The 22273-nt window shown below is 47.1% G+C and overlaps 2 protein-coding genes across 2 annotated transcripts in view; both read right to left on the bottom strand.

Moving 5' to 3' along the window:
- Positions 1-287: 287 nt before the first annotated feature.
- Positions 288-22257, bottom strand: ACCSL (1-aminocyclopropane-1-carboxylate synthase homolog (inactive) like). Its single transcript, XM_081544999.1, has 15 exons — positions 21896-22257; positions 12522-13078; positions 10536-10595; positions 10009-10079; positions 9289-9358; positions 8997-9063; positions 7454-7551; positions 7124-7201; positions 6648-6748; positions 5381-5470; positions 4574-4619; positions 4333-4474; positions 2247-2389; positions 2007-2160; positions 288-700 (listed from the first exon to the last, which is right to left on the bottom strand). The coding sequence occupies exons 2-15, from the start codon at positions 12993-12995 to the stop codon at positions 534-536; spliced, it is 1761 nt and encodes a 586-aa protein (XP_081401125.1). The 5' UTR covers positions 12996-13078; positions 21896-22257; the 3' UTR covers positions 288-533.
- ALKBH3 (alkB homolog 3, alpha-ketoglutarate dependent dioxygenase) overlaps positions 21528-22273 on the bottom strand; it is a 171088-nt gene continuing 170342 nt past the window's right edge. The window contains exon 10 of the mRNA XM_081545010.1: positions 21528-22196. Within this exon, the coding sequence (XP_081401136.1) occupies positions 21931-22196 (266 nt within the window). The 3' untranslated portion in view covers positions 21528-21930. The remainder of the gene's footprint in view (positions 22197-22273) is intronic.

Below are 22273 nucleotides of genomic sequence, written 5' to 3'. Positions count from 1 at the left end.
TTGAGACTATACTCTCAACCGGCCACATAGCCACACATGTGTAAGGTGGGTGTGATCCTGTAAGGATCCTATGGGATACTGCATCCAACCCCTAGAAAATGCTCTGCCAATTAGGGATCACGGTTTCCCTTCCTTTCTGGCCTGTCCTAGAAAGTATTCTTCACATATAACCTGCTTTACCATTTCAAAACTAAATTTAATATTTAAGTTTAATTAAAAATTAAGTTTAAAAATCATCTAGCTCCAAAAAGGTCATATGAAGAATGTGAAATAAAACAGGCCTGCAATTTAAAGAATATGGAATTTATTAGATACAGAATATAAAAGTTAACCCATCTAAACAGGGACCCAGAGAGCTCCCTTTATTCTTCCTCTAGGCTTTCCCACCCAGAATCCCCATAAAAACATTTTGCACACATGCAATGGCTCGTAGAGACTAAGAAGATGTAAAGCTTCCAAAATGACAGATGGTTAAGGCGGCTGATGGTGGGGTCAAATGCACTCATGCCTGGAGGAGCCCGCTGTTTGTTTGGTCACAGCTCCAAGCCAGCACCCAGCCTTCCAGATCCGAGGCTGACATTAGGACTTCCTGGAGCCTCTGGCTGGGAGGTAGACACTTCCTCCTTCATTGCATCCTCCAGTTGCTTCACTCTATGCTCCTGCGCCTGCTCCTCTAGCACCTGACGGAAGCGACGCATGGCTAGAGGGTCCAAATGGAGACAGAGAAATACTTAGCGGGTGTTCACATGGGCCCCAGATACATGCAGGTCCTAGTAGGCCACCACAGAGCCTCTGGTTCAGGGATGCTGAACTTGAGCCTTCCCTTTTGGGGGATAGATTTCCAGGTCTTCCTGCCGCATCCCCCATGGCTCTTTTTGGCTTCACTGTCACACCCCCTGCCTGCCAGATTACCTTTGTGACTCAAGATCAAATCCTGTCACCTAGCTTATAGCCTGGAGAAGGCAATGGCACCCCACTCCAGTACTCTCGCCTGGAAAATCCCATGGATGGAGGAGCCTGGTAGGCTGCGGTCCATGGGGTCGCTGAGAGTTGGACACGACTGAGCTACATCCCTTTCTTTTCACTTTCATGCATTGGAGAAGGAAATGGCAACCCACTCCAGTGCTCTTGCCTGGAGAATCCCAGGGACGGGGGGAGCCTGGTGGACTGCCGTCTATGGGGTCGCACAGAGTCGGACACGACTGAAGCAACTTAGCAGCAGCAGCAGCTTACAGCCTTGTCCTCATTATTTTCTGTCTGCCTCTAGTGGCCCTTCCCTCGGTCTATTTTCCACATTAGCCCAAAAGATATGTAACATAAATATTCATTGCTATGTTCCCAGTGGGTAGAACAGTGACCTGCGTGTGTTGAGATGCAATAGATAAAATGATTGTCATGTTTCTGTAACCTTCAGAGGAGAAGCGCAACTCCACAGTATAGCATACAGAGACTTCTATCTATCTCACCTAGTAGCTATCTATCTCACCTATCTACCTATCTCACCTAGTAGCTAGCAAGTTCTGCATGGCCAGAGCTCCATTTCGGGATAGCTTACAGTCCCAGTGCCTCTTCAATGACAGACACAGACTTGACACACCAAAAGTATAATATATTTCAAGTGCCTAACAGTTCCTCGTTTACAAAGGAGCTTAAAGATACGGGCTTCTCTTGTGGCTCAGCTGGTAAATAATCTGCTTGCAATGTGGGAGACCTGGGTTCAATCCCTGGGTTGGGAAGATCCCCTGGAGAAGGGAAAGGCTACCCACTCCAGTATTCTGGCCTGTAGAATTCCATGGACTACAGTGCATGGGGTCGCAAAGAGTCGGACACGACTGAGCGACTTTCACTTTCACTTAAAGGTATGAAAGTGGAAACAGAGGGCCTAGAAGGACTGGAGCTATGTAGGCTGCTAAAGGTGAATAAGGGATGACTCCAGTACTGGGTTACAGAGGAGTGGCAGGGGCATCTGTGAAGGATGCCAGGACTGGCAGCTCAGCTCCACTCACCACTTCTTAGCAGGTGGGGCCTGGCTGCAAAGATGAGGCGGAACCAGCCAGGCTCCTTACACATGAAGGTCTTGCCTGGGGACAAGATCAGCTTGTGGTCCAGGAAGCGGCGATGGAGGAGCAGCTCCTCCTCAAACGTGCACGGGTCCAGGTACTGGGGAGGATAGACGGACAGCGCTGAGCTCGAGACCCAGCCGGCAGATCTGCCCGTCAACACCCGTCTTCACCCCCAGAGCTCACCTGTTTCAAGTTGATCCAGACATAGAGGCCGGAGCCACGATTGAGGAAAGGGACCTTCAATGCCTTTAGCTTGTGAGTGACGTACCTGTGAGCCTCCTGCAGCCGGAAGTGATAACTGGGCAGGTATATATTGTCAATCCATTCTGAGTGGATGGAGGAAGAGAGCTGTTACATACTTCAGGGCTGAGATCTGCCAGAGGGCTCCTGACCAAATGCTCCCTCCCTGGGCTTCGTGCCTGCCGATTCTATCCAACCCTGACTGTATCGTATTTGAGCTGGTCATACCCAACACGTGGGCTTCCCTGGTGGCTCAGTGGTAAAGAACCCGCCTGCCAATGCAGGAGGCTTGGGTTTGTTTCCTGGGTAGGGAAGATGCCTTGGAGAATGGAATGGCTACCCACTCCAGTATTCTTGCCTGATGAATCCCACGGGCAGAGGAGCCCGGTGGGCTACAGTCCTTGGGGTCACAAAGAGCCAGACACGATTAGCAACTAAACACCACCACCCATGACACCGCTTTCATTGTGCGAGGTGGGGACACTGGGATTCTCAATAGTTGTGTAGTAAAGTTATGTTTGGGTTTCTACCCTTGAGGCAAGAAGTTGATGTGTCCCCTAAATAGAGTTGATGCTGCTGTTGTCAACCAGGCAAGTAGCTGCTATTCATAGCTCCCTCACCTTCTGCTTTAGACCCTAACAAATGGACTGTGAAGAACCTCATTATGCTTGGGGATGATCCTAGCACAACTATTCTCAGCATTGGCAGCACTTTAGAACCACCTGGGGAGCTTTTAAAAGGCCTAATGGACCAGATTATATCCCCAGACATCTAACTCAGCATCTTTGTGGATGCAACCTACACTTTGGACTTCCCTAGTAGCTCAGACAGTAAAAACATCCGCCTGCAATGAAAGAGACCCAGGTTCGATCCCTGGGTCAGGAAGATCTCCTAGAGGAGGAAAGGGCAACCCACTCCAGTATACTTGCCTGGAAAATTCCATGGACAGAGGAGGCTGGCAGGCTACAATTCACAGGTTGCAAAAAGTCAGACATGACTGAATGACTAAATTCCCTAATTCCCTACAAATCAGTATTTAAACTCTCCAGGTAACTCCCACGTGCATCCAAGATTGAGAACCAGTGTTCAAGAAGCTGGGAATCTGGTTTCTACCAAATATCAGAGGGCTTGGCACCATGCAGGGAGGCATTCAGTTGTATTTCTTCTATCTACCACTTTCTCCACCCAACACTGAAAGCAGATTGTTCTCTAAACCAGATTATATGATAACTTTTTTCATGTATCCCTGCTCTCAATTTAAATCCTTGGGCCTGGCATCTGCTCTATGACAGGGAATTTTAAAAAAGGAGCCCTATCTAAGTTTGAACCATGGCATTAAAAGTGGGAAATTCCCGCTGAAGCCAACATTCACTTAAGATCCAAGAGGAAAGGTAAATTCAGATGCCATATGTAGCAGCACCAGCTTGCCCAAACGGCCTCTCCTTTACCCACCCTGGAAGATGAAGTCAAATCATATTTGAAGAGTCAGGGTGTTCTTTGGTAATCTTTGCCTGAAGTAAGCCAGGTTTGTGCTCAGTCATATCCAACTCTTTGTGACCCCATGGACGGTAGCCTGCCATGCTCCTCTGTCCATGGAATTTTCCAGGCAAGAATACAGGAGTGGGTTGCTATTTCTTCCTCCAGGGGATCTTCCAGACACAGAAATCCAACCTGCATCTCCTTCATTGGCAGGCGAATTCTTCACCAACTGCACCACCTGAACGGGAGAAAAAATTGACCTTCACATAAAGACCAATCTCTGAAGTTCCCACCTTCAAGTCCTAGAGTACAATTGACAACCCCTCTTCCAGGCAGAGCACAAGCTATCAGATGGTCAGTGTTTTAGACCAGCACCTCTGTCTTCTTTCTATACCAGACTGCACCTGCCCTCCTATAAATGTCCCGCCCCGCCACTGTTAAACTCGAGACAGTGAACAGAGTCTCAGTGTACTGAAGGCACGTCAGAGGCCCATGCAGACCCAGAAATTCCCTGTGGCCATGCGGTCCAGCCTGGGACAGGGCTCAGTACCTCTGTCCTGAAGCAGCTGACGCAGCTTGTACTGGGCGATGCCAGAGATGCTGTGGAGGTAGCCAAAGGAGCTCATGGCAGAGGCCACCTCCCTGTTGTGGGTATACAGAGCGCCAAAGCGGAAGCCAGAGATGCAGAAATCCTAGAGGAAGAGAAGAAGGGAAGGGAATACCCAGTTGGTCTACCTTCCGCTCCTGGCTCCACTTCCTTCCCTATTCAAGGACAGGCGGCTGGGACTCACCTTACTGGTGCCCCAGATCACGTGGGTCTTGTTGGGGTCAGGCAAACTGGAAAGGAAAGACTACAATCAAGATTATGGAGAAATACTTGAAGGATGATGACATGCGGTCTATGAAGGGAACATGAAAGTGGCCCTGAGGGCCTTTCTAGACAGAAGGGCCTGGGGACCCAAAGTTCAAGACACAGTTGCCCCAGTTAAGCCAGGAAGTCAACAAAAGGTATCCTTGCAGAAGCAGATGGGAGAGCTCTCAAGTGCCGACTGAAGGTAGTCGAGGACTCTCAGCCTGGCTCGGGGTCTTCCTACAGCTAGTCCAAAGCCACCTTCTTGGCAGTTGGCTCCTCACACAAGTGGACCACCTTTTCTAGACTTTCCAAACATTTCTAAAATGTGTTCACCTATTTCTTTCTGCCCCTTTGCTGAAACTGTTCCTTCCACCAGGCATGCTCTCCTCTTGCTTTGCCTGCCGGATCCTATCCTAGGGCCGAATACCAACCCTGAAGAAAGTTCTCCTCTATTTCTATTCTTTCCCTGTGCACTACTTATCAAGAAGCCCTGACCTTCTGTAGGGCTTCATCTTGACTTTTGACCATGCTCATTCTAGCTTCTTCTTAAGCTATCTCATGTACAAAGTGGCATTTAGAGAAGACATTTTGGAGGACAGATGATGCTTTGCTCACTTTCACACACCTGGAGGCTCTAAGCTCAGTTCTTGGCTTGTTGCTAAAGGAGTTTACTGCCCATGGACTCACCCTGCAAAAGCAAGAATTTCATGGTTCTCATTCCCAACTCCCGCTGAGACCAACTCACCTCTTCATGCTCAGAACACTGTGGAATTTGATGGCTTCATCAAATACAGACAGCATGTACATCTCATCTACAATCACGTGGAGGTTGTACCTGCAGGTTGGGTGAAAGAACAATTATCTAGGCTCTCTCTAAGCATTACTCACATTTCATTTGTTAGGCTTCTCTGAACACAGATCAGACACTCCTAAGGCCCCAGAAGCCCATCCAAACTTTCCAAGAGGTGTGGTAAGGTAGAAGGGGGTCTCTCCTTCTCCAGAGGGGAACTTCCACCCTGACTTGGGGGTACTAGGAAGGAACAGGACCTGAGGGACATGCATGAGAACATCCGACCCCACACTTCAATCATCAGGTAGAGACTAGTGGTAGGGGCTGGGTGTCCCAGAGACATTTCCTCTGGTATAGTCAGGAGCTCCTAGGACTTCCTGGCAGTCCAGTGGCTAAGACTCCATGCTCCCAATACAAGGGGCTCAGATTCAATCCCTGGTCAGAAAACTAGATCCTGTGTGCCACAACTAAGACCCAGCGCAATTAAATAAATTAAAAAAAAAATTTTTTTTTTAAAGAGCTCCCACCTAGGGTCTGGTTCAAACAGGGATATGAAGTGGGCCAAGGGCACACCTGCCTCGTTTCCTTTATTCTCCCAAGTGCTCTGAAGCTGTACTATTACCTCTGTTTCACAGAAAGAAACTGGTTTCTGAGATGGAAAGTTAATCCCTCCCCTAGTCCGTGCAAGGGCTGGCACGGAGAACACCCCCAGCACTCCTCTTGTCCCCACGTGCTGCCATTAATTGGTCTGGATTCGTTATGAATTTTGAATACATGTTTTTTTCTCGACCATGGAAGATTATCCACCCTAAGAAGGCTATTTCCAGACTTCCGAGATAATAACTGATGTTAACATGTTCTTAGAAACAGGGACCGGAAAATTCTAGAGGGACTCATCTTCCTCGGCACCTCAAGCCAAGGAGTTTGGGAAATGGACGCAGGAAGAGCTTATGCTGCCAGAGGTGGGAAACAACAGGACAGTGTGACTGTCACGTGGGCATGTGCACACAGGCAAAGGCTAGAAAGGAAGTGGCAAAGTCTGAAGCAGTGAGCATGTGGGTGCCGTTTCCTTCATGTCCATTTCAGTTAGTTGTCCATAACTGCACAAAGTACACTACGCAGTGAGAACACTTAGGGTATATTATTTCTGGTTCTGACTCCTTGACTGTGAGTGATGGGAACCCTTCTTACGGCCTTCATCTCAAGGGGGTGGAAATCATACTTCTTGGCAAATTCCAGATATTCCATCATGGAGTCTTGGGAATAGACGTCTCCCAGAGGATTCTGAGGGTTGATTAGCACAAGACCTCTGACATTTTTCCCCTGAAAAGAACCAAGCATAACCAAGTGAACACAAATCCTTCACCTCCACGTCAAGTTCAGCTGAAGGTCAAGGCCAGATCACATCAAGTTCATCTGAAGGTCAAGGCCATGTCACTGAGTGGTATCAGACACCTCATCAAGGCCTCAGTGGGCAATCGGAGGAGCAACTATCATGGTGCCCGCAGAGGGGAACAGGATGGAGCTCTGGGGGCCACAGCCAGGGCTCAGGGCTCCTCGGGGGATGTGCCCTGGGATGCTGCCTCTTTTGAAGAAGGCGCCCACACTGTCTTGGTGAACAAGTTATCCCACTGCCTCCATATTCAGCCCCTTTCCGGAGCAGCAGAGCCCACCCTGAAGACCTGGTTCCCACCTCACCTCAATCTTAGCCCCAAGCAGGGCTTGCTCAAGCTTGTCCACAGTGAGCTGGAAGGGATAGCCGTTTGCCTCAGTGACCTGAAAGATAGATCCAGCCTGAGAACCACCTATCTGGAAGCTTCCAGGCCTTGATTCCTCATTCATAGAAACCCTGAACAGTCCTCTCCCTTCATACCCAGGGACTAGTCCCACATGCCCTTTTTGCCCAATTTCTCCAACCTTCTCCCATAACTTACATGGGAGAAAAGCAAGACCAACCTCCACCCTGGCAATGCCTAGACCATTCCCTTGCCTGGGTCGGTTGAGCAGGAGAAGGAGCCCCACACTGACCTGACTCTCCAGGTGGACAGGAACCAGCTTGACTTTTGCATACAGGTGGGTACTAAAGGCGAAGCCTCCATAGGAGGGGGTGGGGACTAGAAAGGCCTCTGGAAGCAGAGAGACAGTGCTGTTAGTTCAAGGTCTCCCAGTGAGAACGTGCAGGACCCCCAGATCAGCAGCAACACACTCCTCAGAGAAGGTTTCCTGTGTAACCCCTCCTACTTAGGGGTGAGTGCTTTGCAGCACAGGCTCTGTATACATAAGTGTAAGTGTTAGTCAATCAGTCATGTCCAACTCTGCAACCCCATGGACTGTAGCCCACCAGGTTCCTCTGTCCATGGAATTCTCCATACAAGAAGACTGGAGTGGGTTGCCATTTTCTTCTCCAGCGGATCTTCCTGACGCAGGGATCAAACCCGGGTATCCTGCATTGCAGCCAGATTTCTTACCATCTGAGCCATGATAAGCCAGTACTCTATATACATAATCCACTCTTAAAAATGTTATTTAGGAAAACAAAACCCTTAAGTTTCTTCTTTGTGGGTACACTAGAAGAGAAAAGGGGAGAATACTGCTGCAAGTTACTTGGAATCCAGGGACTCAAGCTAGGCTTGCAGCAGGTAGAGCGTGAATCATCAAGTCTTGTCAGCTCCAGGCCAACACTGGAGGCCGAGGTCCACACACAGAGAGGGCTCTCATCTCTCCACATGGCTCAGCTCTTCTGGGCTTGGTGACCTCATGTGTTATTTTCCTTCCATCTGTTTGGCCTCCTTGATGAGCTAATCAAGGACCTACTCCTTCCAGTGAAACTGGCCATCTTGGTAACAAGTGTCCCATGCAGTAGGCTCATCAAGAAATCTGAGATTCTTATTTCAAATTGTTCAGAGGCATCGTTAAGGAGATCAAGAACAGATCTCTCAAGCTTTATTTGATCTAGAACCTAGTTTTTGATTTTGGTGTTTTTGTTTGTTTGTTCAAGTTGCTTCAGTCATGTCCAATTCTTTGCAACACTATGGACTGTAGCCCACGAGGCTCCTCTGTCCATGGGATCCTCCAGGAAGAATACTGGAGTGGGTTACCACGCCCTCCTCCAGAGGATCTTCCCAACCCAGGGATCGAACCCGAGTCTCTCAAGTCTCCTGCACTGGCAGGTGGGTTCTTTACCACTAGCACCACCTGGGAATCTCCAGAGACACACAACTTGCTGTGTGTTGAAGAGATAGACCATCTGTATTGTCTAAGCCAGTTGACTAGGGCTCTCTGTATTGGGGTTGAGACCAGAAGTCCGACTAATACTAGACAGAGTTGGCTCCAGATGTCACCATGCCTGGGGCAGACCAGAGGCCTGTAACATGCCCATATTAAATGGGAATTCAAACCCCTCACTCCTGCGGAAATAGTAGGAAGATGCTCTAATCAGTGCAGGAGGCACCCCATGCTTCAGAGGAAAGGTCTTCAGTCAAGACCCTCTTCTCCCTCAAGGCCTAGGGCCCATGCGCGCCTGCCCACATGGGGCTGTGTCCCTGAGGGAGGGCAGAGCCCACTGACTTACCACCTGGATCACACAGAACCATGGCCAGTGCAGAGAAGACAGCAGAGCAGCCATTTAGAATGACCACCTGAAGAAGATACACAGAAGGCAGAAGTCGAAAACCCATCCTCGTGTAAGAGGGATAGCTCCCCCGTCTCCCTCCCCGCTGGGAGGACGGACATAAGGAGTCTCCTCAGCGAAGACCCACTGGCCTCCACCCCGCTCCGACTCTGAGAGGCTCTTCTGGAAATGCAGCGGTCCCCAAGAATACGGTCCTCCACCAGGGTGTCAGGAAGGCTGGAAAGAGACTCACATTTTCTGGGTCAAGGAGCTCAGGTGTCTTACAGTAGAAGGTCAGGAACCGGGCCACTTCTTTCCGCAGGCTGTGGACAGACCCAGACAGACCAGTGGTTCCCAGGATTGGCCCTGGGCTTTCCCCACAGCCTAGACCTCAGTCTTTTCACGAGAGCAAAGCGTGCAACCTCAGGGTCCTTACAGGGTGAACAGGGGACTGAGGCTCTCAACTCCCCAGCAGACAGACATGAGGAGTACAGACCAAAACTTGCATCTCTTGAATGATAGAGCAGTGCTATTTCTACTACACCAGCTTGCTTGCTATGATAGTCTACACTAGGCTATGAGAGTCTACACTAGGCATTTTCTAGAAGTCTGCTAAGTCACTTAAGTCGTGTCCGACTCTGTGAGACCCCACAGACGGCAGACCACCAGGCTCCGCCATCCCTGGGATTCTCCAGGCAAGAACACTGGAGTGGGTTGCCATTTCCTTCTCCAATGTATGAAAGTGAAGTCACTCAGTCATGTCTGACTCTTAGCGACCCCATGGACTGCAGCCTACCAGGCTCCTTCGTCCATGGGGTTTTCCAGGCAAGAGTACTGGAGTGGGATGCCATTGCCTTCTCCAAGTCATTACCCCCCAAAATAGGTAGGCACCCAGCATAGAACTGGGAAGTCTTCCCCTGGATGAGGATGGGTGTCTGTAGACCAGAAGACCCCAGGTCCAGGGGCTACTTACAACGGCTGCCCTCTCCAATCAGCGTACTGCAGTAGATCTTCATCAATGTAGGTCATGTCACTCTGACTCAACTGTTGACAAATAGAGTGTGAGTACGGCCAGACCAGGGATGCCCAAGAGGCTTCATCCTACTCCTAGGATGCCCATGGGTGTTTGCCCTACAACACAGGGCCTCCCAGAGGGAAATGGGCATATATACTACATGCTCCCTGATGAACAGAGGCTTCAGTCTTCGTGTCAAAGATTATACAGCTAGATCTCCCCTGGGAAGTGTCTGACAACCTCCCCAACCCTACATTTGATCTAGACACTCCCTTGGCAGCTTACCCACCACATACCCATCTGGAGAAAACTTCCCAACACAGCAAGGCCAGTCAGCAGGTTAGATGTGCTATTCTAGAAGCTATTTCCCACTCCCTTCCTCAAACTTCTAAGACTTATTTCTGTGTCTACCACGTGCTAAAAGACCATTCTTGGGGGACCTGGGCCTGAAGGTGGGTTCCAGCACAGGCTGGAATGTGGCTTACCCTCTCAGCTAGCAGATCAGTACAGAGCTTGTTCTCACTGGTACCAAGGTTGATGTAGCCCTGGAGATGGACAGAATCAAAGGTCAGTCCTCTTGCCCTGCCCACCATGGACCCCTTTAAACAGGTCATAATTACTCATCTGGATGAGCCCAAACGGAGGTCTCCCTGCTCCATGAGGCAATAAAATCCATGTTTGACAACCTTAATATTAGAAAAATTTCCACAAATTCTCCCAAATCTTACAGCTTGCAAACTTCCCTCTTTAGAGCCATATATTGGGTTGGCCAGAAAGTCCATTCAGTTAATGAGTTCAGTGGCTCAGTCGTGTCCGACTCTCTGCAACCCCATGAATTGCAGCACGTCAGGCCTCTCTGTCCATCACCAACTCCCGGAGTCTACCCAAACCCATGTTCATCGAGTCGGTGATGCCATCCAACCATCTCATCCTCTGTCGTCCCCTTCTCCTCTCGCCCCCAATCCTACCCAGCATTAGGGTCTTTTCCAATGAGTCAACCCTTCGCATGAGGTGGCCAAAGTATTGGAGCTTCAGCTTCAACATCAGACCTTCCAATGAACACCCAGGATTGATCTCTTTTAGGATGGATTGATTGGATCTCCTTGCAGTCCAAGGGACTCTCAAGAGTCTTCTCCAACACCACAGTTCAAAAGCATCAATTCTGCGGCGCTCAGCTTTCTTCACCGTCCAAATCTCACATCCATACATGACCACTGGAAAAACCATAGCCTTGACTAGACGGACTTTTGTTGGCAAAGTAATGTCTCTGCTTTTAAACATGCTATCTAGGTTGGCCATAACCTTCCTTCCAAGGAGTAAGCGTCTTTTAATTTCATGGCTGCAGTCACCATCAGCAGTGATTCTGGAGCCCAAAAAAGTAAAGTCTGGCACTGTTTCCACTGTTTCCCCATCTATTTCCCATGGAGTGATAAGTAATAATAGTTATATTATGTACCAGCCATCATTCACTGAGCTCCTATATTCTAGACATTAGACTAAGTGGTTCGTGTCTATTGCCTTAATTCTCACAACTCCTGAGAAAATGTTCTGATCTCTGCTCAAAAAGAGTAAAGCTCAGAAAAGTTGAATAAACTACTAGCCACATGACCTTGGTGATGAGCAGCATCTCACCTGACTGGCCCCAGAGCCTGGCTCCTTAACCAGGCCCTGCATGTATCACCTCTGCCATCTCCACTTCCATGGAAGGGCCCCTTCAAGTTCCTGGAAGAAGCATGGCCCCTCAGAGGCCGGCCGGGATACCTGATTCATTTGGCCCGCAGAAAATGTGTGGCCATTGGCCACACATCCCTTGGGTGGGAACAGAAGGGAAGGTGAGGCTACTGTGGCCCCCTGCCCTCTGGCTGGAGAACTGTTGGGACCCTCTTTTGCTGGAAAACTTTTCTTGATCCCATCACTGTGGGGATAACACCCCAGCATCTTACAATGGCCCAATCCCATCCATACCTGTTACAGTGCTCACCATCCCTACTCAAGCCACACAAGCCTCCTTTCCCAATCACTCCAAGCTCTTCTCACCTTGAAGCTCTCACCCATGCTATTCCTCCTTCCTGGAGGACCCCTCCCTTACCCCCATCACCTGACTGACTGATTCAACCTTTAAATCATCTTCCCTGACCACCCAAAGCAGGCAGCCCCTTAGTGCTCTTGGAAACATTATTCACATCTGTTTCCCCAATGGACTGACTGAGATCTGTTACTAGACTTGAGTTCTACAAGGGTAGGTTCACTTACCACAGTGACCACTGTGATTCCCGGTGGATAAGAGCTAGGACAGGAGGGGAAACAAGACCCAGCTTGTCAACTTTCCTGTGCCCACTCCCTCACCTACAGGGGACAATAACACCTACTCCATGGGGCTGGGGAAAAATCACCGAGAATGTACAGTTCTTGGCACAGGACTCAGTAAATCCTAGTGATGGGGGCCCTCGAGTCTGTCTCCCCATCCTCACCAAGATGTTCTTGTCCTTGTGGTATTTGTTCCCTTGGTAGGTGTTGTAGTCCCGGAAGCTCAAGTGGTATAAGGCAGAGATGTCAATGCCACGGTTGGACAGGTCATAGCTGATAACTGAATTTTCAAAATCACTCTCTTGGTAGAACATCTGGCCCGTCTGCCTGTTTGCTTGGACCAGCTGCCCACCTCTGACATCAGCCCTGGAGTCCGTAGACGTGCAAGGCGGTTGGAAGCTCTGGTCGCCTGGAGCCCTAGCCGGCAGGAAGCTGACGATCTGCAACAGTAAGCGACCCAGGAGAGCCTCCTGCTCCCTGATGGCCTGACCGTGCTGCTGCTCCTCCAGCGCCAGGTCCTGCTGCTGAGGTCTGGTCGTCAGCTGTGTGATGTGATCCTCCACAGTCTGCCGCAAGGTCAGCACCATCTCCATCAGCTGGGTGTGGATGCTACGGTATCTGAGGGCCTGGTCCCTCATCCGGACACAGGGTGTGTGGGGGGTGTCTGATGGGCCACTCGTACCCTGGGTGTTCCCACTGGCCTCAGCAGGCTGGCTGGAACCTGCAGAGAGAGACCATGCGCTGCAGCAAAGGAGACTTCCTGAACCTCAGGCCCAGGCGTGATTTCAGGCTGGCCACCAGTTCCCTCTACCTCCACACCTTGGTTACAGGCCCAAACTAGTTGAGGAAGGGCTATCTACTCATTCAAGGGCAATGCCTAAGTGGCCCCAAGCTCAGATGTTGGAGCACTGGACTTAAGTGTCATTAATATGTTTTCTTAGGAAGAACCTTAGGGTCCACTTCAAGAAAAAGGAGAAATTGAAGAGGTAGGCTGTGGATTCTTCAATCAGAGTGATTCCTGCTTTATATAGCTTTAAGGAAGAAAAGGGATTCTGCTGCTAAAAACAAAAACCAAAAATAAAAACAACAAACCAAAACCCTAAGTCATTCTGCTAGACTAGGGGAAAGTAAACTACTGCCCAGGGACCAAACCAGTCTTCCATTTGTCTTTGTAAATAAAGTTTTATTGGAGCATAGTCATGGTCACTTGTTTGTGTGTTATCTATGTCTGCCTTTGTACTTCAACAGCAGAGTTGAACAGTCATAACACAGAGCGTATGGCTCACAAGGCCTAATATAGCTACTATCTGGCCTGTTACAGAAAAAAACTTGCCAAGTCTTGTTCTAGAACATCAGCCCTTCTTTTTTCCATTTTTCCCCAAGTTGGTCATACCAGATGTTCAAAGCTCAGTTCTTCCATCCTCCTACTTTGCATCACTTGCTATAAACACCTTCGACCTGCCCACAGTGACAGCTGGCTTGGATGTCCATCACCAGTAACCACGGGCAAGATAAATGGTTCTTGAATTTTAAAGTCCACTAGAATCACTTAGAGGGTTTCTAAGGACACAGTGCTAGTCCTCATCACTAAACTTTCTTTCAGGGGGTCTGGGGTGGAGCCTGAGAACTTGCAGTTCTAACAAAGTTCCTAGGACTATATTTTCTGAACCTCTAACTATTCAGCCCAACTCTGTCTGAAAAGTCCAAATTCTGGATAAGAAACACCTTTGTAAAGTCTCGAAGAATAAAAAAATCAGATATTAAGAAGCCAGGAGGTATGAAAATGTGAGGCTGACTGCTGCCTCTCATTCGTTGTAAAATAATCCTCATATCCTCAGTCACTGAGATCTCTTTTTCTAAGAATCCAGACTTACACACCTTCCAACAAATGCCATCTTCTAAGTTTTTCTACATTACATCCCCCACATATGTAAAACCTTTTTACTTCTTTTACAGTTTGTGGGACCAGCACTTCAAAATACTGGACTACTCTGCCCAACCTCTCTAAACCATCTTTAGGCTGCTTGTGATATTCCCACAACAACCTATACTTCTCTGTTGCTGCTGCTGCTGCTAAGTCGCTTCAGTCGTGTCCGACTCTGTGCGACCCCATAGACGGCAGCCCACCAGGCTCCCCCGTCCCTGGGATTCTCCAGGCGAGAATACTGGAGTGGGTTGCCATTTCCTTCTCCAGGGCATGAAAGGGAAAAGTGAAAGTGAAGTGGCTCAGTCGTGTTCAACTCTTAGCAACCCCATGAACTGCAGCCCACCAGGCTCCTCCATCCATGGGATTTTCCAGGCAAGAGTACTGGAGTGGGGTGCCATTGCCTTCTCCGATACTTCTCTGTAATGACACTTAATTTTGTTGCTTGTTCAGTATCTGCCCCGGTCAGCTTTCATCATTATACCCTTAGCACAGCATCTGGCATACAGGTAACTAGTAGGAGAGGCACAGCCACATGGATGTGGCTGACTCGGTGAAGAGATAAGCCATGACTGGAGCCTGTAAGCTATGGAAGATGGATGACAGCCAGATGCAGCCAAGGGAAAACAGGTACCGAGCCTTGACTTAGGAAGCCAACCTTTCATCAGTAATACAGAGAACTTCTCTCACTGCTATTAGAAACATAATGTTTACCTAGAAATTGAACAAATTTTTCTTATTCCTGGACTAACACTTGTTTCACAAGCAAAAGCTTTGCTCTGGCCCAAGCTCCATCCCCTAGAAGTAAGAGGGCCATTTCAATGGGGATCTCAACTCCGGGGGTGAGAAGGTCACACTGTCCTCCAGGAGCTTGGGTAGCTCTCAGTGTCCTTCCATCCACCCAGCCTTCAGTCAGGGACCTCAGGTTCACAGGAAACAGGGATCAGGCTGCAGCAGGAAACGGGAGGTCAGTGTGGCCCAACAAGCGCCTGGAGGAGGGAGGCTGGCTGGAATTAGAGCTCTCCAGGCAGGGGCCAAGGCAAGTAACTGCAAAAAGTTTATCTTCCTGGCAAATGTATTTTCTGATAAGGTAGTGAGTATGCAGCAAGGCTGAGGGAAAACCAAGAAGTCAGACCTCCACCAAGACTTGTCTTTTCTATAAGAAGAATCTATTGTGACTGACAGTGTTCCACAAAGGTCATAATGTCCCTAAATCTCAGCCCTAAGTTGTCTGGTGTCGGGATGCACAAACTCTCAAGTCTTCCTGGCTACATCCGTGGTTTCAATATTTCTCACCTTTAAACCATTTTCCTCCCAAACCATACACGGGGGACTTCTACATAAAGCAGAATCTCAGAACCAGCCCAGCTGGTACCCTCTGATAAGAGCTGAAAGACAGATCTTAAACAGTAAAAACAGAAAATAGGGAATGAATATGGGGAATGAACTAGGAACAAGCTAGTCTCCTGTTCACTTGGGATGCCAGTACATGGGTATACCACTTATACCCAGGCAGGATACTTCTGCCTCTTTTTTTAGTGCCCTACAAGCCCTTCTAGTTCAATCTGCCATCTGGCCTTCCTTCCCCTTGCCATGCACCAGCCTTCCCTGGTGTCTCAGTACCCTAACCTAATTGAGATTCTTCCTTCTCAATGTAATAACTAAGATTACTACACAATAATTACTACATAATGATAAAGATTGTCAAGTCTTCTTTAAATGCATGGGAAGCAAGGTGTTTGGGGGGCATAGATCCCTAAATACAAGTTGCAAAACTGAAAACTCAGGTAAAAGCAGCCTTGAGAAGTCTAGATTCTGTTACCACTCACCAACTGTAGGATGGTGGAAGAATTCTCTCTCCTGTCTGAGCATCAGTTACTCATACCTGATGAGAAAGTCGCTCTTTGTGTCCGACTCTTTGCAACCCCATGGACTATGCAGTCCATGGAATTCTTCAGGCCAGAATACTGGAGTGGGTAGCTGTTCCCTTCTGTAGGGGATCTTCCCAACTCAGGGATCAAACCCAGGTCTCCCACATTGCAGGTGGATTCTTTACCAGCTGAGCTACCAGGAAATCCTGATACTTACCTCAAATAGAAGTAACATTGAAACTCCATGAAGGCAAGGAACTTCTAGTGTCCCATAGTAAAACCAAGATTTAAACTTCAGCCCTCTGACGTCAGGCCAGAACTCCTGGGAAGAGAGTGAACTGGCAGAAAACCAGCTCTAGCACAGACTCCAGCTTGGTCTGTGCACATTCACATCACAAAATGTGCCCTAGAAGTCTCAAATTCTGAAGTTGGATTAACTTCGTCTAACAGTACTGTCATCTTGTACTCAAAGTCCCTGGACAGAAGAAAACAAACACTCTGGGAGCAGTATACCTGAGATTTTAGATTTCTCAAGAGGATGATTTTTCAAATACAGCATCCAGCACACAGAAAATCTAGACACATGAATCAACAGCATGAGCTAAAACCACAAGAGACAGCGAAGACCAACTTGACTTGAGGAGTCAACTGTAAAAACATTGCTTTTCTGTTCAAGGAGGTAAAACCCAAGCCTGAAACTTGACAAAAATTAGAAGTTGTTAAAATGATAGATCTAAAGAAAACAGAAGATTCTAGATCTCCTGTTGTTAAAACACAATTATTGAAAATTTAAAGCCTCAATGGAAAAGGCTTGATGGCATATTAGATACAACTGAAGAGAAAGTTAGTGACCTGGAAAGAGAGGCTGGAGAAACTTTCTAGAATGTGGCATGAAGACACAGAAGAAATATGAAAGATCTAAAGTATACATACACATATACATACTCATTTGGAGTCCCAAAAGAAGAGAAAATGGGGCAGAAGAGAAGCAATTTGAATAAGATGTTTCATCAGTGCCAAATAACCAGGCACAAAAGTATGGCATCAAGAAGGTAAAAACATGCAAATTAGGCTAAATTATGTAATTTTATATATATATGTAGCTTCTTTGTGAAGCTACAAAAAATACAAGACAAAGAAACATTTCAAAAGCAGCCAAGAAAAAAAGTTATCTTAAAAGGAATCACAGATCAAAAGCTGGTATTAGCAACAGCGGAAACCTGAAGTTAGTGATATGCTATTGTCAATATACTGAAAGGAAATAACTCCCAATCTGGAATCTTGTAGCCATCACACATCTCCACTTTGACAGGCAGTACCAATTTCTCCTGCTAGAGGGGCTAGATTTACTGCAGAGGACCTGCTAACCAGAGCAAGTAGTGAGAGGCGGAAGAGGACAGATACTACTAACCAGAGCAAGTAGGTTCACCTTTAAAAGCTAAAGCCAACTGAGTGAAAGAAACCAGACAAGGTCCATACTGTGCAGTTCTACTTATAGGGCAACTAAAAGTAAAAAGTAATAGAAGTCACAACAGTAGCTCCCTGGAAAGGAGGTTGGGAAATTGACTGTAATGGGATGCAGGAAACTTTCTGGGGAGATGATATTAACGTATCTTAATAGGGTGATGGTCACATGGCTGTAACCACATGTCAAAGCTCCAGGTGTACTCTTATGGATTTTGCTATATTTAAGTCAGGTTTTAAAACCCAGGTATAGCTAAGTTAAGGCTCTGTTGTTGCTGTTTAGTCACTAAGTTGTGTCCGACTCCTGCAACTCCATGGACTATAGTCCATCAGATTCCTCTGTCCATGGGATTTCCCAGGCAAGAATACTGGAGTGAGTGGCTATTTCCTTCTCCAGGGGATCTTCCCAACTTAGGGATCAAATCCAAGTCTCCTGCATTACAGGCAGTTTCTTTACCAGTGAGCCAACTGGGAAGCCCAATTTAAGGCTCTTATTAGATTATAAATAGCTAAATAAGTTTATCTCCAATGCGAATGCTTCCAGTGTAAAGACCACTATGGGAACAGGCTCCAACTATGCAGAGGGCTATTTGCATGATTAATTTATAGTAGAAAAAACAAAGCAACAGCTCTTGAGAGACACAAGCATAGCTAACTTAGTCAAGAAAAATAAGAGCAAGCACGTGCACCGGAATAAGATGAACTAAAGACTATTTTGCACTATTCTAATGGATATGATTAAGTCTGGAAAAAATGGATAATCTAGTTTAAAAATGTAGTTAATTATTCATAGTCCTGGATAAGAAATAAAATCTAAACAAATCAGTTTCCATAGACGTTATCAAAGAGTTAGGTCTCCTGAAGAATATCTGGCCCAGCGGGTCTCACAAGGAAATTCTATCATGTATATAAAGGAGTATATTATTCCAGTGCTATTAAACTAAAGAAAAGGAAAATCCACATTTCATAATCAAATAAACAATGATATCTAGACTTAATGAATTTTATATTAAGAACTAGGGACAAATCTATGGACAAATGATTAGATTATCAATACTTAAAACTGAACAGGACCTAGCAAGCAGAATCCATCAGCATAATAGAATAACCTTTCAACCAAGTGGGGTCATATTGAGAATGGAAGTTCAATTCTATGACTTCTATTAACTTTTCATTAGTAGTCACTTGATCTATAGATGCTATAAAGACATCTGACAAAAGTAGATACCCATTCTTGATTTAAACAACTTAATACAATGAATGGCCACCTCTTTAACATAAGACATCTCTCAACCAAAAAGCCAGCCTCCAACTTAGCTGAGAAACCAAAGGGTTTGAAATCCTGAACAAGAGATAAGGTTGCCCATGGTCACTGTAAAATACCTAACATTTCACCAGAGGTCTCAGCCAAAAATATTAGGCAAGGAAAGAAATTAGAGTTAAAAATAGGAAACTTGAGTTAACACTGTCTACAGATTACTAACGTCTACTCGGAAAACACACAAGAATTAACAGATGCTTTACAAGAGAATTTAGTATAGTTATAGACTAGGACCCCAATTCATCTTTTTTTTTTTTCCTTTGGCTGTTTAGCATGCAGGGATCTTAATTACCCAACCAGGGATTGAACCCATGACCCCTGCAGTGGAAGCGTGAAGTCTTAACCATTGAACCAGGGAAGTACCCCCAGTTCATCTTTTTCTAAATAAAGTCTTATTGGAACACAGCTACACTCATGTGGCACATATACACTGGCTAGACTTTGGTAGACTATACTAGAAGAAAATGAAGAGACAGTTCTTGAGAGATGCGAGCATAGCTAACTTAGTCAAGGAAAACAGAGAAAGCATATGCACCAAAATAAGATGAACTTAGACCAGCGTTTTCAACCCAGGTCACTTACCTAATTAGCAAGCTTAGTGACTTCCCAGGAGCCCCAACCACATGCAGCTTTATTTTCACTTAATCCTGGCTGCTAGGAGGTGAGAGTTATCTATAATTTGCAGATTGGGTGAATAAGGACATAATTTATAATAGCCTGTTGAATTTAACACAGTCCCCTAACATACCCAGCCTGAGTATGAATGGTGTAAGCTTTTGGGGGGTCACAGACCCTTCAAAACCACAACATTATCAACCACAGTTTACACTGACTGTGTTCTTTGTATACACCACCTGATTTAATCCTCAAAGTGGCTCTATTAGGAGGGTAAAGAATCTACCTACAATGCAGGAGACCAGGGTTCAATCCCTGGATCTGGAAGATCCTCCGGAGAAGGGAATGGCAACCCACTCCAGTATTCCTACCTGGAGAATTCCATGGACAGAGGAGCCTGGTAGCCTACAATCCATGGGGTCACAAAGACTTGGACACAACTGAGTAACTAACAAAAATAACAAATGAGGGGGGTACCCCCATTAGGCTCACTTTACAGGTGAGGCTTAAAGGAGGAGGCTTAAAAACAGGAGGCTCAAAGGCAGGAGGTCAATTCAAACAAGTAGGACGGGAAAGGGGGGCTTGAAATCCAAGTCTGCGAGCCCCAAGCTTCACTGCCCTCTTAACCATCCCTTCCCGAGGTTGCTTGCTGGAAGGGCACACATCCCCTCAAAGCCTGGCACTCACTATCAGGAACCCATAAGCCCCAAAGTCCATCGCCGGCCCCACCCCACTGGGGGATCCAGGTGAAGCCCCGTCTCAGTCCACATCCGTAGCTCCCAACCCAACCACCATGCACTTACCACTCTCCTTGTTTCCACTCATTTCTGCTCTGGTCAAAATCCTATGTCCAAGGAAATCGTCTTTAATCGTTGGGGGGCCTCAGAGACCGCTCCACCGCGTCCTCCTCTCAGTAAGCTTGCTTACTGCTTTGGGCCTGCGTGCTCTGCTTTTAAGCACAGATGGTTTCAAGGGCAACAACATCCACCTTGTCCTTTCCAAGGGGATCTCCCTCAGGTGCTCTTAATTACCTAATATGGCCTTTCTTTTTACAAAATTTTTTAAATTATTTATTTACTTTAAATTGAGGTAACATTGGTTTATAACATTATATAAGTTTCACATGTACAACATTATATTTCAATTTCTGTATACACTTACTGCGTGCTCTCCACCAAAAACTGGGTTTCCATCCATCACTACACAGTTGATGCCCTTTACTCACACCCACTCCCATCCTTCCCTCCAACAACTTTTACTCTGTTCTCTGTGTCTACGTGTTTGTTTCAGTTGCTTTGGTTTTGTTCATCTATTTTGTTTTTTGTATGTTTCTTATATACCACCTATGAGTGAAATCATACAGTATTTGTCTTTTTCCATCTGATTTATTTCACTTCACAAGATACCCTCAAGGTCCACCCATGTGCACGCGTGCTCCATCGCTAAGTTGTGTCTGACTCTTTTGCGACCCCGTGGACTATAGACCGCCCGGCTCCTCTGTTCATGGGATTTTCCAGGCAAGAATACTGGAGTGGGTTGCCATTTCCTCCTCCAGGGGATCTTCCTGATCCAGGGATCGAACTCACGTCTCTTGTGTTTTCTTCATTAGCAGGCAGATTCTTTACCACTGCACCGCCTAGGAAGTCCCTACGGTCCATCCATGTTGTAAAAAATGGACAGAGTTCATCTTTTTCATGGCCAAGTAGTATTCCGGTGTGTGTGTGTGTGTGTGTGTGTGTGTGTGTGTGTGTGTGTGTGTGTGTGTGTGTGTGTGTGTGTGTGTGTGTCCGGTGTGTGTGTGTGTGTGTGTGTGTCCGGTGTGTGTGTGTGTGTGTGTGTGTGTGTGTGTGTGTGTGTGTGTGTGTGTGTGTGTGTGTACACTACATTTTCTTTACCTGTTCATCCATTGATGGAACTTGGGTTGTTTCCATATCTTGCCTATTGTATGTAATCCTGCAATGAACATTCGTGTATCTTTATGACTCAGTGTTTTTGTTTTCTTTGAATAAACCCAGAAGTGGAGTGTAAATTGGTGCAGCCACAATGAAAAACAGTATGCAGATTCCTCCAAAAATTAAGAATAAAATGACCTTTCTTTGAACTATTACAGAGAAAGGCTCAGCAGCCCCCACACCTGTGAGAACCACACTTTGCAGCTGTGACCCTGAGTCTCTGGAGGCATCGGCATCACCTGGAGAGCTCATAAGGAGGAGGGAGCTCTGGGAAGTGGGCAAGGGTCTGAGCCTGGGTAGACCCTCAGGACTGTCAGGTGATTTGAATACTTGGCAACGTCTGAGAACCCTAGCAAGCAAATCTCAAATAAAGCACAAATGAGCTACTAACCTTTGAAGCCACAATCGCGAGCAGGCCGCAGTGGGTTAACCGAGCAGGCCGCAGCGGGTTAACTGAGGGCAGGACAGACAACTTGACAAGGAAGCCCTGGAGTGATGCCCAGGGTGAGGGTTGCTGGTTCCAATCTTCTCAGCCCCACCTGCCTGTGCGTCCTTGGTAAACGCACCCAAGCCTTTCTGGTCTTTGGTTTCTCTTTGTTGAAGGGAGAGGAAACCGACCTCACAAAGGGTGATGGATGGGAACGGTGTACTTGAATGAGCTCCACACATTTGGAGCTCCTGGTCGGCCTTCTCTGAGGGTCGACAAACAGAAGCAAAGCTAAAAGCTGAGCCTCCTGTAACTCCCCCGGCTCACTCACCACCATCCCTC

The sequence above is a fragment of the Giraffa tippelskirchi genome, chromosome 11, assembly GCF_054371585.1.
Source record: "Giraffa tippelskirchi isolate mGirTip1 chromosome 11, T2T-mGirTip1v1.2.pri, whole genome shotgun sequence".
Classification (NCBI taxonomy): Eukaryota; Metazoa; Chordata; class Mammalia; order Artiodactyla; family Giraffidae; genus Giraffa; species Giraffa tippelskirchi.
The sequence above is the reverse complement of the archived record's forward strand: the minus strand, read 5'-3'. Positions and strand labels throughout refer to the sequence as shown.